General features: G+C 42.0%; 1 protein-coding gene across 2 annotated transcripts in view; it reads left to right on the forward strand.

Moving 5' to 3' along the window:
* Positions 1 to 6185: 6185 nt before the first annotated feature.
* igf2bp3 (insulin-like growth factor 2 mRNA binding protein 3) overlaps positions 6186 to 14756 on the forward strand; it is an 18430-nt gene continuing 9859 nt past the window's right edge. For both annotated transcript variants that reach the window (XM_065469648.1, XM_065469649.1), the window contains exons 1-3: positions 6186 to 6653; positions 7651 to 7711; positions 13219 to 13267. In XM_065469648.1, the coding sequence (XP_065325720.1) occupies positions 6479 to 6653; positions 7651 to 7711; positions 13219 to 13267 (285 nt within the window). In that variant the 5' untranslated portion in view covers positions 6186 to 6478. The remainder of the gene's footprint in view (positions 6654 to 7650; positions 7712 to 13218; positions 13268 to 14756) is intronic.

A 14756-nucleotide genomic window follows, 5' to 3' on the forward strand; every position in this document is an offset into this window, starting at 1 on the left:
CAAGGGTCAAAAACTCAACACTTTATCGTCGTCTATATCATCTCTAAGTGTGCATGAGCATTCACTTTCACATTTTCATGAGTGAACTTGCACTTGTACGTACACTTGTTCCTATAAACATTTGATTGATGAAGCAAATTACACAGTTATTGTTTCCTGATCTGAGTCCTGTGGTAGCCAAATTAGCGTTCAGCGTAGAGAGCAGGTGCAGGGAAATGAGAGAATCCAGGACATTTTCTAGATTGTATAGTTACATGTGCAGTTGTTGGGGTTTTTTTAGTCACTGAAATTGTCCTATGACCCAGGTGTCATGGCAGGGGGTCGAGAAGCAGAAGGAAACATGATGTTTAAGGGTTAGCGAGATTTTATTGGGATTCCATAAATTACACCTATATACCTAGCTTCAGAGTAACATAGTGTGTTTAGACGAAGAATTAAACACATCCACTACACTGATATTTTGAGAGAAAGATAACTAAATCATTGCAGTACACTGATTCTACATAAAATGTAGAACTTTCTGAATTTTCCATGAACCTTCACGCATACTTTAACTGTTTCATTTTTATAAAACTGAACCAAACAAGACCAAGGTTTACACCAGGTGCAACCTGTAGCTTTAACATGCCTTTGTGATTAGATTAAAACTGGGAGGAGACGCTTGCAGCGTACAGGACACCGTCTGAAGGTTAAGAGGCAGCAGGAACACTGATGGGGGTACTTCTGAATTCTTCGCATTTAACCAATAAGCTTGGGCTTCTACTTGGAATAACATACATTAACAGTGGCTGATTACCTAAAAATTTCTATTTTTCTGTGAGCTCTGTTCTTAACGAAACTGGGGTCTTACATAAATAGAGCCGGACTCTTTTAATTGTTTTCATTTGGACCATTATCTCAAATTCTTAATCTTAGTCAGCAGATGCTTTCAAAAATTACATTTCTGAAAGTTAAATTCATTTTTCTATTCATACTTTAAAGAGATTTCCACAAATTCAGCAGATAAACAACATTTTATTACACTAGGAGTGTATTTTATTGCTTTACAAACACTAATCTAATTTGTATTAACATGTTAAAATAATTAAATAGCCATTTTAAAACTTTTAAATGTTTTACATGCATCTATACCTGACTGCTAAACCCAAATGGCAATCCACACACTAATTAAAAAGTTAATTATTATCTATAATATTTAAAAGCTAGATGGTTGACGAAAATGCCCATAAACTATTTGTGTTTTTTAAACGCTTATATTAATGAACAAAAATATTCAAAGTCACAGATGCTCATCACATCACTTTATTTTAAATATTCAATATTCACATGCTTTCAAATCACACCTGCATTTCTAATCAGAGGAAACGGACAACTTACTATGCTTAAGATTCATCAAATCACGCACTTTCTCGCACAACAAACACAAGCCCATAGCAAAATTGCGAAGTGTTAAAACTCCAAAGAACAGCAAATCATGTTTCCATCTTCTTTCAGAAAACAAGTCATTGGAGAAATTGATTGCTTTTTTAGGGGGTTGGCGTTAAGGGAGGAATTGTTCTTAACACGTAGCACACTGTAACTAATCAATCAAGGTGCTGAAACCAGTAAACAACAGCTGCCAGAGGGGAAGGTTTCCTATAAGAGAGACAAAGCCACATGCTAAAGCATGGCCGTTCAGTATAGCTGCAATGTATACCAAAGTCTGCAAATGTTCATGTGACTCTGCGTGAAAACTTTTCCTCCTGCATCAACATGTGCTGCTAACCTACACAAAGGCTCCACAACAATAGACTAAAAAAAATGCAGTGATCTTTAGATCACATGAAACACACAAAAATCAACAAATGTTTATGACGTCAAAGTGCATTTTTGTTAATTTGATGTTCAATTTTTAAAAAGAGAGAAAAAAAGAAGAAGAGATAAGAATTTCTAATTACAGCTGCTACAAACGCCATGCTTTGTAGGGTGTGCACTAAGCTCAGAATATAACCAAATGATCAGCTACTTGGTAAATATTTTAATTACAAAAATAGATCAATTAATAAAGGAACAGTTGCTGCCAACTGAAACAAAACAATCGTGTGACGGCAGCTACGTTTGGCTGCTTTTTAAACCTCCCCTCCTTTTCCAGCAAAAAAACAAATGGATGATTATTTCATTTAAAACATCAGCATATATAAGCAGTACTATCATCTACTGATGGCAGAGGAAGAAGAAACTTTTCCACACAAATTCCCAAGATTTAAGTTGTGTCTGGGGGGTGAAAAGGTTGTGTAAGACAAGAAAGCGAGAAAAAAAGCTAGAGCAGATTCTTTTCTAGGATTATTCGTCTTTTTAAAAAAACATAACAGAAATATTTTCTGGAATATTTGCTATTTTGCCAGCAGGCTATGGCTATCCCCATTTAACTGCTGCAAGAAATATTCCTTGGCATGTGCTTTAGGGGGGCACAAACCGCCATTTTCTAATGAGATGAAGGGTGTCATCTCAAAGCAGAATCTGTGGAATAAACATGCCCTTTTTTAAGGGTTTTTTGGAGCCTGCATGAAAGCACTTGATGACAATAGAAAACACATGTATGGAGCAGAAAAATGAAAAGAATAAAAACGCAGTTGCATTAACATCGTTAAGGACATTGTTTGCTTTTAGTTAATGATCCTGTAAGGCTCTAGATTCTTCTCAACATGGCGTTCACCACAGTCTTCCCTGACTCTTGTCCGAAGCGGTCAGCAACTGGATTAAATGGTTAAAACTCACGTGGAACGACAATGTTGTTAAAGATGCGAATCGCCTCGCAACAAATAAATAATTAAATAAAAACATAATAAAGCAATCTCACCGGAAAACAGAATCCTTGATTCTCTGTAGCCTAAATAGGATTGTGAAAGAGCCTTGCGCTTGGCGACGTAGACTATATCTTGGAGCGAGGCCAGCAGCTCAAAGTTGGGCTATAAGCTCTCTCTTTTTTTTTTTAAACCTAAACAATCTCCCTCCCTTCTTTCCCTCCTTGACTTTCCCTCTAGAAATGTCCTAGACTATGTTTAAACAGATCGATTTTGTCAGTTCTTTTCCTACACCGACATTAACCGCAGAAAATCTTCCCACATAGGATGCAGTCTAGTCTGAAACTTTATGTCAGTTTTGCCCCCTATGGAATTTGTCCATAGCGAGGAGCCCTGAAGCTGGGGGCGGGGAGACTTTCTGTACATTCCTCAGCGATACATTCACTACTCCTCTTGCAGAGCCTGCAGCCACACACACACAGACACACGCGCGCGCGCGGGCTGCAGCCATGCATCGGCTCATTTAAACCGACAGAGACTGGAGAGCAACTTAACATGACTGCTGTCTCTATACGTTCAGCCTGTGAGACTACCAGCTCTGAGACACTGCCCAGCTGGCAGAGCTGGCATTCACACCGAGCCCCATCCGTGTGCGTTTCGTTATTTCACGAGGAGTGGAAATGGTTAACGACTAATAAACGGGGTTTTAAAAAATTGTATGAGCTTAACTAGGCCGACGGAAAGCGCCCTGGTTTTAAATAACCCTCATATAGATCCATACAGGAGAAAGACTACAGAGATCTAAGCACTCACTAACAAGTTAATAAGAAACTTTTCGGGGAGCAGGTCTTGTAACAAATTATGAAACGATTAAAAGTCGATAGAAAGTTGCTCTAAAGTTGAATTTTAAACCCTATTTCATGCCTTTATCATTTAACCTATTTAAGGGTTGCCCTATAAATCCAAACACAACATAAAGTTCTCGGAAAGTTTTAAAGAGGGTATTTTTTTTTAATGCAAAGCGCCTCGGATTTAATCACTGGCGTGTTTCGTTACACCTTCATGCTTCAAGCCATGACAAAAGCTAAACTGGGCAAACATGGGGAGAAATGCGTGATTGGCGCGCTGATTCATATAGAATAGTCGAGCCGGGGAGCCAATGAATGAGCGCGTTGAGGCCGAGCCAGCAGGAGTAGTACGGAGCAGGTTTGCGGCTCTCCGATTGGACAGCCTTCTCGACCAATCAGACAGCTCGGTGTGTTTGTTCAGCAGCAGAGGAGCAGACCCACAGAGTCAGCCATGGCCCCGGTCTGTGAGCCAGTTGCTGAAGGGCCAACTCTCCCTTTGTAACCTGCTTTACATGGACACGCACACCTTGGCCTGTTCATTAGCAGACGCTGCAGAGACACGGTGCCATCACCTCAGCTCCAGAGAAAAGCTTTTGTTCCCTTCTTTTTTTTGTAATGCCACTTGCAGGGCTGCAGAGACGACTACACCCACCTGCACTCACGTTTCTAACTCTTTCTTAAAATACTTTTCAAAATAAGACGGCCACAAGTCAAACACGGGCTTACAATGAGTTAAAATAAAAGAATAATAATAATAAAAAAAAACCCATGCATTTAAAGGAGAATGAGATGAAAGTTACTGCTATTATGTAACTTTTTTTGTAGTTGACATTGTTGCTCTCTGGCTACTTCTAACTAACCCGTCACGCCGATTCATCTAACACAATTTTATGAATGAAAGCGTGCCCTCCTGTATCCCCACACACGATCCTGAAAAGAAAATAGATCAATGCAGCACATATCTAAAGTATACTGTGTCACGTCTCCTGAACACGTGATGAAGTTTAAGCCTCGCTTTAAAGGTGCTGGGTTTAAAACTGAACTTTAATATTATAATACAGACAGATGCATTTGGGTGCCAGCTTGTTTGGTGCATAAATCTGAAACTAATGCTATAAAATGAATGCTATCTTCATAAAAGTTTTCTACTTAGCTCTTCTCTCAAACTGCTTTAAAGGGGCACGGATTCAATTTTATGGTCATTTTGGCAGACAATGCGGCTGAATTATGCTCTCCGTATATTGCAGTAACGTTCAGCAACACTGCAAACTATACCCTGCACAAAGGCAGAATTTATTGTGGTACTTGACTGTACATGTGCTTATAAATTTACGCTTTGGGGGATCATTAGTGTTTTGAAACTTTGTGTCCTGACAATATATCATCCTATTGACATCGCCAGGCATGGATTAATCTGCCAATTAGTCCTGTGCATGCAGAAATGACCCGTGGAGCGACCCGTTCGTAAACTGTCGACCTCTGCCTATGGTTTACAAAAGATCTTACAGACAGTTGTGTAATGTTTTAAGACACGTATTCCACACGTGATTGAACTGGGCTTTGCTTTACATAGTACGCTAGGGGCACATTGGTGTGGGAGACCCCTCCCTCTTTCAGTAAATTCAAATCCATGCTGGGGTATAGCAGAGAGGATTCGCCATGTGTGATTCGCTCCACATGGCCAACGCTTCGTAGTTGTGCCAAACAGCCCGAAAGACGACAAAACAAATGGCGTGGCTGCACTCATTTCGCCCAAAGATACCCTCTCGACGTGACCAAGAGCAAATGGGGCCTGCTGTTGGACTTTGAGTTGTGGATCAGAGAGGGCATGGCTCCACTCTTTGCAGAAGATGGATGCCGTCATGGAGAGTAGTAGCCTACGTGTCATTCCCACAATGCGTGAGGGCCCAAGGAGTTTCACAGGACCTGTCCCCACTCAAAATACGTACAACTGAATACGCTCTATATGCAATTTAACAATATGGTGTCAAAAAAAAAAATCATTTATGAGTGGCCCCACCCCCTTTTCCATCCGCTGTGTCGCCAATGCAGCGCACTTAGCACAGCCGTGCGCACAAGCCCTCGCAATATCAGCGTCTCCCTGCTATGGGCGTGCGTGCGCTCACCGCCGTTTTTACTATTCCTCATTCGACCAATGAGAGTCGAGGCTGTGCAGAGAAAGGCACACGAATGTGATTCTAGTAAAGATACACTAGTTTCTCACGGAATCCCTTTACGCACAAAGCTCGCCAGGTTTTTTCCCAACACCAATCCACTCTTCCCCTCCTTTTTTTCTTCACTCCCCTTTGCTGTCCCCACCCCAGATTCCCGTGCAATTTTCCCCAATCCCAAACACTTAATTGAGCAATTGGGATTCCTCACGTGTGGGCTGATTTGTAGTTTGAACACGTGGCTCATTCAAAAAAGCCGGAATAGCTGAGGATTTTTTTTTCTCTCCCCCCTTCTTCTTCTTCTTATTCTAGGCTCTAGACTTAGAGGCGGGCGCCAGCCTTACCGTGTGTGACATTCTCTGTCTCTTTGCCAAGGGGTTTGGAGGAAGACACAAAGTAGTTTCTCCTCCTTTTCACCCAGCCCGCCATCGTTCGGAGACACGAGATTAATAATTGAGCATTTATTTATTGCGCGATAGAGACAGAGGGGCGAGGGAGCGCAAACGCACTGTGAGGCTGCCAGTTTAAATCTATCTGTGGCTTGAACGACCGGGAAGCACGCTACAGCCACTCCGTAGTAGTAAAGGCGATTTAGGCTACTCCAAACACTGCACATCCGCGAGAGCAAATAACTGTCTCTCCCTCAGCGTAAAGATTGTCCCTTTCGGCGCAGAACATGAATAAGCTATACATTGGCAACGTAAGCGCAGAGGCGAGCGAGGAGGACTTCGAAACTATCTTTGAGCAGTGGAAGATTCCGCACAGTGGTCCATTTCTTGTCAAAACTGGCTATGCGTTTGTGGATTGCCCGGACGAGAAGGCAGCAATGAAGGCCATCGATGTTCTTTCAGGTGAGACAATCTGGGGCAAAAAGGTGCTATTAGGAAATTATCCCAAACTGCTGCAATTGTGTGAAGATTGCTTTACTTCTGGTGGTGGTGGTGGTGGTGGTGGTGGGGGTACCCTATGAGAAACGCATGTAGTCCTGTAGGGTGGGGGTGTATCCAAGCGTTTCTTTCTCTCACACAACCTTTACTTGGCCTTTTGACACCGTGGGGCTCACACAAATGGCTTCCCCCAGGTTTGAGTGAAATTCTGCCCTTGTAATTTGACTGAGTGTAGCTTGGTAAAATTCTAGAGTAAACACAATCCTCAGTGTAAGCAATGCACGTTATGTGCCGTTCAGGGCAGCGAGCGGGGCTGTGGAAGCCGTGAAGTGAACCCTTATTGTGAGCTCTATCACACAGCCCCAGCTTGGCACGATTGAAGAGTAATGTGTCGCCGCTTTCACCAGTTTCTACTGGAACTTGCACTCTTCTCCAGGTTTCAAAATACAGGCCTTCTCCAACAGCCTCCACTCGCTACACTGTGAAGCCATTTCGTCCATGCTGACACACCAGGTGGTTTAATTGTGTTGGCCAAATGTAGGCCAACTAACTCAGGCAGGCACACCACATTTAGCCTTTTTTGTACATTAATCACTCCAACCCTTCACGGCTTGTTGTCTAATTTCAAGTTAAGCGTGCACCTACAGAACACGTAACAGCTGAGCTAAACTCGTTCACTATTTTACGAATAGTGCTAATGTCAGGCTCATTTGTCCTCGTGCTACCAGTGGCTCGCACACTTTGAACAATTTGTGCTCCTATGCGAGAAATATCCAGCTCGCAGTCATGCTTATGTATGCTTCTCTGGATTTTTAGTAGTAAACACTAACCCCTGTTTTCTTTTTTGGGGGGGTGGGGGGTTGTTTTCTCAGCAGTATGGAGGCCTACACGAGAGGTCATGTGGTTAATGAAATTAACGTTGCTGTATTTTGATAATTTAAATTTCTCCTTTCTTTTTAAGGTAAAGTTGAACTTCACGGAAAAGTTCTCGAAGTGGAGCACTCGGTCCCTAAACGTCAAAGGTACGTGGGTTTTTATTAAATAGTGCTTGGTTAAACTCGTAGAAGCCCCACATATATTTTTAAATTGTAGTCACCCTCTCTTCCTCGTCACACTCCTTTTTTTTTTTTTTTTTACTCTGACCTCGTGTGTGTCTGTGCGAGTGTGTTTTAATAATGCTGCATGTGTGTTTGTTGCAAAGCGTTACATATTTATTTTAGTTAAAATACGTACGCCCATCATTTTTCCCCCCCTTCTTTTTTCCCTGAATGCTTTTTGGGGTCAAATAAAAGGGGCGTATGGCGTTCTGTTCCTTCCTCTCGCCATGACTGAGGGGGTGCTCCCAAAACCTTCGTGCATTTGAGTTAAACCACCTCATGGTTGTCTTCTCCTCGCTTGCTCCATTCCCTCTTGTGTGTGTTTAGTGTATACGTGCAGTTCTTGGCGATATTAAAGCGCAAAGCTCAGGGCGAGTACCAAAGCCCCGAGTGTGCAGGCTGAAATGTGTGCTGAGTGAGTGCAGGCTGGATTTGAGGCGTACAGGCCTTGTGAAGTCGTCCATTTGAGAAGGATCTGCCCGTCATTCTCCCTTGTTTGCCCTGCGCTTCCGCCCTCCTCAGCACATTGTGTTGCTGTTGCATGAGATGGACTCCAAACGCGAGTGGAATGGGAGGTTTGGGACCCAAGTCACGAAAACCCTTGGTTTCAGAGTTAGACGCCCGTAGCCACACTGGGCGGTTCGGTGTATGATTTCCAAAGGTGCACAATATATTTTTTGTGTGGTCCTCGGAATATGTGCAGTGGACTTAAACATGGGGGCAATTTTTGACATGGTGTGCGTATTTTTATATTATTTGGTGGCGATGCTGTTTGGTGAAAAATTAGCATTTTCTTGAATTAAATTGCTTTTGGTTGATGATAGTTGCGGCAATTTCTGACTAGTATTGCAGGTTTGCATTGTTTGCTCTCAACGTTTAACTGTGATCTGCTCTTATGTAAAGAAATGGGTCACACTTGAAATCACAAAGTCCTGCTGAAACACGTTGGCATAAAAAAAACTGCTCCCCGTGACTTGTATTTATTTAAAAAAGCGTTTTGGATATAAAATGGAGCAAACGCAGAATTCGCGAGACCTTTACATGAAATGTATTTTCCACGTGGACATCATAGAAGCATTTCCTGGTGGGCTGTTGGTCTAAATTGTAGCTTGGTTAAATAAACCAGGTGTACTTAAATGAGAATTTGCGTCAGATCTTCAGACGTCCCCTCTAAACGCTGTGGTGATTGTGTTTTTGTGCACACCGCAGAGTCGAGTTTGCGCCACATTTCAGAAAGGTAAAAAACGTGCCCTTCCTTTACAATATGGAACACAGTCAATGGGAACAGTATTCTGAGTATAAGCTACACACACACGCGCACACACACCCAAACACACACGGACACTGGGGCCCCTCTTTGCATTCCAGCTTGCAAATATGAACTGGGGGGCTTGGCCAATCACCTTTGAACCTATTAGGAAGGGGGAAGTGCTAGAGCAGACGAGGATCAAGGTGGGGTGGCTATAGTTTGGAGTTCATACAGATTCCTCTGAATACGATGACATGGTTTGTGGGGATGTGGTATTTTTAGTTTCAAGCGAACCAGGTTGGAGCCCAATTACTTTTTTTATTTATTTATTTATTTTATTTATTTTTTTGGTGCGTATTCCCATGGCTCTATCACGCGTGTGACCAAAAGAGCACCAAAATGATGATCTATGCATTTGGTGTAACATTGGGTTTGTCTTAGGGAGTCTTAAAAAAATGGACTGTAGGCATTAACAGAATAACGCAACGTAATTATTTAATTGGAAACGCATTTTCTGCACATACATGGCGCTCTTGGTTATTTAACTTTGAGTTAGTTAGTTTTTACGTTGCGTGACCTTTTTCTAAAAAAATAAATAAATAAATAAAATATAAATAAAAAAATTATTGTGTTAAAGTCTTTTGAAGGAAAAAAAAATCCGCCATTTTAAAGATAACATTCACTTATTCTCGCCAATATCTCCTTTATACGATTGTTCTGTGGAAAGCGTGTAATTTTTCTTCAGCTTAAAAATTCAGTTATGTAAAGCTCTGACCTAGTTTTATATTTTTATGCATCTGTGTGCGTATATATTTTAAAAAATAATAAATACATGGTTTTAAGAATCTCCTATGATGCAATTGCACCAAAGGTAAACCCAAATTGAGGTGGTGTATAGGGTTGAATTCTACTCTCTACTTGGATATTTTTTTTTTTTATTTACTTTTTTCAACAACGTAAAAAAAATGCAGCTTGCCCATCCCCACGTGCACATATGCGTCACATGTACAGGAAGAAAGAAAATGGCATGGTTGTAAGGGGGTGGTGACGGCCCCACGCATGTATGCGTGTGTGTGTATTTGAGAGGAAGACGGACATTAAACACGCATGTTTAAATGTACACAACTTCCTTTAAAGTCAGTTCTTTAGTAACATTTTAGTCCTGGTGATTTTGTTTCTAAAGCTGGGTTTAAATTGTAAATTAAATTGAGACAGTACTCAAACTACTCATGGTTGCTTATAGAAATCACTCCTAGTGTAAGAATTCTCGGTCACAGGGTCAGCGTGGGGCCCCACCTGCACCCCACCCCCCCTCCAAAAAAAAAGAAAAAGACGAGTTGGGGTGCCAGAGAATTATGAATGTGGCCCCTTGTTTTACTTGGACTGCAGGCAAATGCTAACTCTCCCTCAGTCTAGACTCAAATCAGACTGGCATTGCACTTTTAGCTTGTTCTTAAACCTGTTCTGTAAGATCTGGAGGTAAAGACATCAGTGCGTAATGGCTTTTTGCATATGGCAAGCTCTAACTGTTCAACTCTGGAACTGCCAAGAATTTCAACATATCCAAATGCATTAATGTAGTTTATTGGGTGCATGGTTTGCATGCACGTAAGGCCTGTGAGGGCAGTGGAAACCAGACTGTGTGGAGTTCAGTCATTCAGAACCTCTGCCTTCTGAATAAGCAGTGGCTGTGGATGGGCGTTGAGCACAGACCTCGTGTGTTTCTCTCTGTCAACAATGGTGTTGACGTAGAGTGCTTCATTATGGGGGGATGATTGAGGAAAAGAAATGGAGATGACTACAGGTCTCATGCAGCATTATTCTGCTCAACTTGTGAACGCTGTTGTAGTATACATTTGCATGCTTGTGTATACGTGTCTATTGAAACCACCTGTATGCACGGTCTCCCATCAGGAGGCCACAGGTCTCAGCTGGGCTCCAAGAATGGGGACGAATGTGTAGAATGTTGGTCCGTTTTGAAAGTAAATAAGGTGCTCGGCCATCACATGACGAGCCAACCCTAGTCACTCTTGGCCCTCCCTCCTTTCCTCCCCCTCCCACTTTTAACCCTGCTCTACATGTTCCTGTCAGTGGACTTGTCCGTGTCCATGGCAACGGGGCCCCACCCCCACGGGGCAGAGAGGGCCCTTGTTACCCTTGCTTGAAACTGGGCTATCCCCCCCAATACCACACCCCACTCACACAGCCTCACACACACCCACCCCTCCCCAAATCAAAGACTGGGACTGGGGAATGTATACCACCCACAACCCCCCCCACCCCACCACATACCCTGGCTGACTTCGTGTGTGTGTGTGTGTGTGTGTGGGTATAGGTTAATCCGACTGGAAGTGCTTTGTGCATTTGCACATTTCGCATGGCGTTCCCACCGCAATGCAGAGCATACCGAATGTGTGGGGAGATGCTGCAAGATCAGCCAGGAATGGCACAGTGGGCCGGAAAGGGCTGAAATTCCTGGTGGGAGTTATTTGGGAAGTTTTCTTTACAATTTGCCCATTTAGAGTTAAGTAGTTTCTTTAATGCGTGGTACTAAATATATTGTACCCCTATAAGTGTGACTGTAGTCCTAGTGGCTAAGCTGAGTAATTTTAGCTTTATGGCCCTTGTTGTACACATGCAGTACAATTTTTAGTGTGCGCACATTCATGTATGGGAAGTTTCAAATTTGTGTAGTAAATCTTTATCTTAAAAATTAAGTTCACTGCGTAAAAGGGGAGTTCATCAATGCTGCATGTTGAAAGGTGCCATCTTGTGCAAACTACCACACTGTTAATGGTCTTTTTGGGGTTTTTTTTTTTTGTTTTGTTTTTTTTTCTTTAAAAACAAAAAAACCCAAAAAACAATCCGCCCTGTAGATCCAGAGGAGCTCAGGGACATTTGAGGGAAAAGGGGGTGAAAATATGTAGTAATATTCTAGACTTTACACACGGGGCAAAAATGTGCACGTAACGCTAAACTGACTGCACGGAACTGTGTGTGTGTGTGTGTGTGTGTGTGTGTGTATAATGTGCGATGTGCATGTAAAGGCGATGTGGAACTGGTCTGGGGTCAAGGTTTCATTCCACGTTGTGTGTGTGTGCGCGCATGCCTCAGCTCCAAGCCATATGTACGCCTTTTCTTTAGGGGGGTGTGTGTGTGTGTGTGTGTATGTGTCAACAGGCAGCGGACTTTGGAGTGGCCTGTACTTCTCACATTTTTACACAACATGTAGACAGACCCTTATGAAACTTAGAGTAACTGATCCAGAAGGCCTACTGTCTGCATGACCTCCACACATAACCACTACACTTATGCAGCTGTAAACATAATGAAAGTGGGAACCATAAAGCAATAATTTTCTGTCTCAATTATTCCTTCCTATGCAACAATGCAAAACTCAACTGTTTGTCTCCACTTGCTTCTGCTGCATGCACACTCTGAACAAGCACACTTTTTTTTTTTTTTTTTTTGACTCTTCCTATGTAATGTGATGTAAGGGGAGTGAAACAACCCCCAAAAAACAATGGGTCTGAGCCTTGCAGTTGTTAAAATCTCATGATTCTGTACTATAGGATGCATGCTAGAGTCAGGTTGCGTAGACGAAACATTTTAATACATTATTCTCAGTGCATTTTTTTTCCCTCCCCCCCTCAGCTTTCTTCTTGATGCATCTTACTACTACCACCATCTGTTGGATTTACTTTTTTTTTCCCCTCTTGTCCCCTTCTTCCCCTTGTCACTCTTTGCACTCTGTAACACAGCTGGTAATTTGGGAGAAGGGCGTGGTGTATGTGATTGTGTACGTGAGTGTGCGTGTGTTACATTAATTTGAATTTTGGGAAACTTGAAACTAAACTACCCCACTTGGTTTTTTTTTTTTTTGTTTGTTTGTTTTTTCTTTTTTCTTCTTTCTATTTCATGCAGGCTGTTTCAGTACACCTGAGTTTAGAGTGGAATTAAAGACCTTCTGTCAGTGTCCATCTTACTGAGAAATAAGTCCTTTTGTTTTTAAAAAAAAAAAAAAAAAACCCCAAAACAAAACACAAACCTCTTCTGTATTATCCTTGGTATTGTCACTTATTAACTAGCTGTTGCTTTCTTTTCTCCCATCTTTTGTCCCATCTACCTTCACTTTCTTTATCCATTCACCCCTCACCCTCTTCCCCTCTTGTTCTCTCTCCAGGAGCTGTAAGCTGCAGATCAGGAACATCCCGCCTCACATGCAGTGGGAGGTGAGTGCTAACAGGCTGCTAACCGCTTCCAGGGCGGGGCACCATGGGGCAGCCCAACTGGGCTCTCATTTAGTGGCCTCTGGAGTTACCTTGCCTCCTTTTGGGTTTCAATTGAGCATGCACTTGATGATTAGTTTGACTTTGGCTGCTGTAGCTTAGTGCAACATACTGACCGGTATCGGTGGGTGAGGAGGGTGGGGGACTCTTACTAATGTCACTAGGCAGTTGACAGTCAGGATTAGAAGAGATTTTAATTTGGTTTTATTAAATTTTCACTACCTTTGAGTGTTGTGGTGTTTTGGCTTTTTAGGGGGAAAAAAAGATTTAATGAGGGTAGACTCTCCAGATGATACTGACGGGCTCAGGCAGGAGTATGTTTGTAGCACTGGTTCTACATGTGTTTGCTGCTCGCAGAGACTTGTAAAACAAAAAAGCTGCTTGCTGATGTTTTTAAATGGGGAAACGTGAGTTGATTGTTTCGCCATGGTGTCCTTCACCACTGATCACATGGGCTAGTTTTCGTGTGTGACGAGGCTTTCACTTTCAATGTGTGTTCTTGCACAAAAAAAGTGGAAATGAATTAAAAATAAATCAGTGTTGTCTGAAGGGTTGTGAAAGATTCATGCAACCCAGGGGTTGACCTGGCTTTAAGTCCTCCTTTGGTGTATGGCAGTGCATATTATTTTTTTTCCTTTAAATTGTCATTTTACTTGTTTGATACTTGTGAATTTTTCTTTGTCTAAAGCATACAATGCATGTGGGTATTGGTAGTTTTATTATTTGCTACAGATATCGGTACCTGACATTGAGAAAGGTGGCTAAATAAAATCAGCCCTTGCTCAATTGTATGCAGACCACTGCAACAGATACATTTGTAATGCTTTTGTCAGGTTTGAGATGGTTAGCGGTGCAAGCTCACATGGAAGTGAGGTGGATCTTAATTTGCTGGACACATTTTACGCAATGCACAATTTGAGGCTTATTACGCTGTTGCATTAAACTGTACAAAATACTGTTTGTTTTAAGCATTCAGTTCATGACTTAGTGTTTGCTATTCAGCTCCAAAATGACAGCTGCTACATAAAGTAGTATTTAACAGGGTGTATTATTTGGCTTGATTTTTGAGTTTCAGAGTGTACCTTGATATATTAGGCACCCCCCCCCCCCCCTCCAAAAAAAAAGAAACAAATTTTCTCTTAGTTCTGTAAATTCTTCAGAAAACTGATTTTTAAATTTTACAAAATTGTTCTCAGATGTATAAGTTCATGAGGTTAAGAAGTGAGCATTCTGATAGGTTTAAACTAAGCTGACGTAATTAATTTGCACAAAAGCTACACGTGAAATGGGGGGTGGGATGAGTACCAATAGAAATGTTGAGCTTTGACATGGTCAGGACTTCAAGGCCGTTGCCTGATTAGTAGGGGAAAGAAATAGTCTGTGTTGAGCAACAGTCATGTGTGTGTCATGCGTAGCACCTCCTTTTTTCTTT

This window comes from Pelmatolapia mariae, linkage group LG22, assembly GCF_036321145.2.
Source record: "Pelmatolapia mariae isolate MD_Pm_ZW linkage group LG22, Pm_UMD_F_2, whole genome shotgun sequence".
NCBI classification, from domain to species: domain Eukaryota; kingdom Metazoa; phylum Chordata; class Actinopteri; order Cichliformes; family Cichlidae; genus Pelmatolapia; species Pelmatolapia mariae.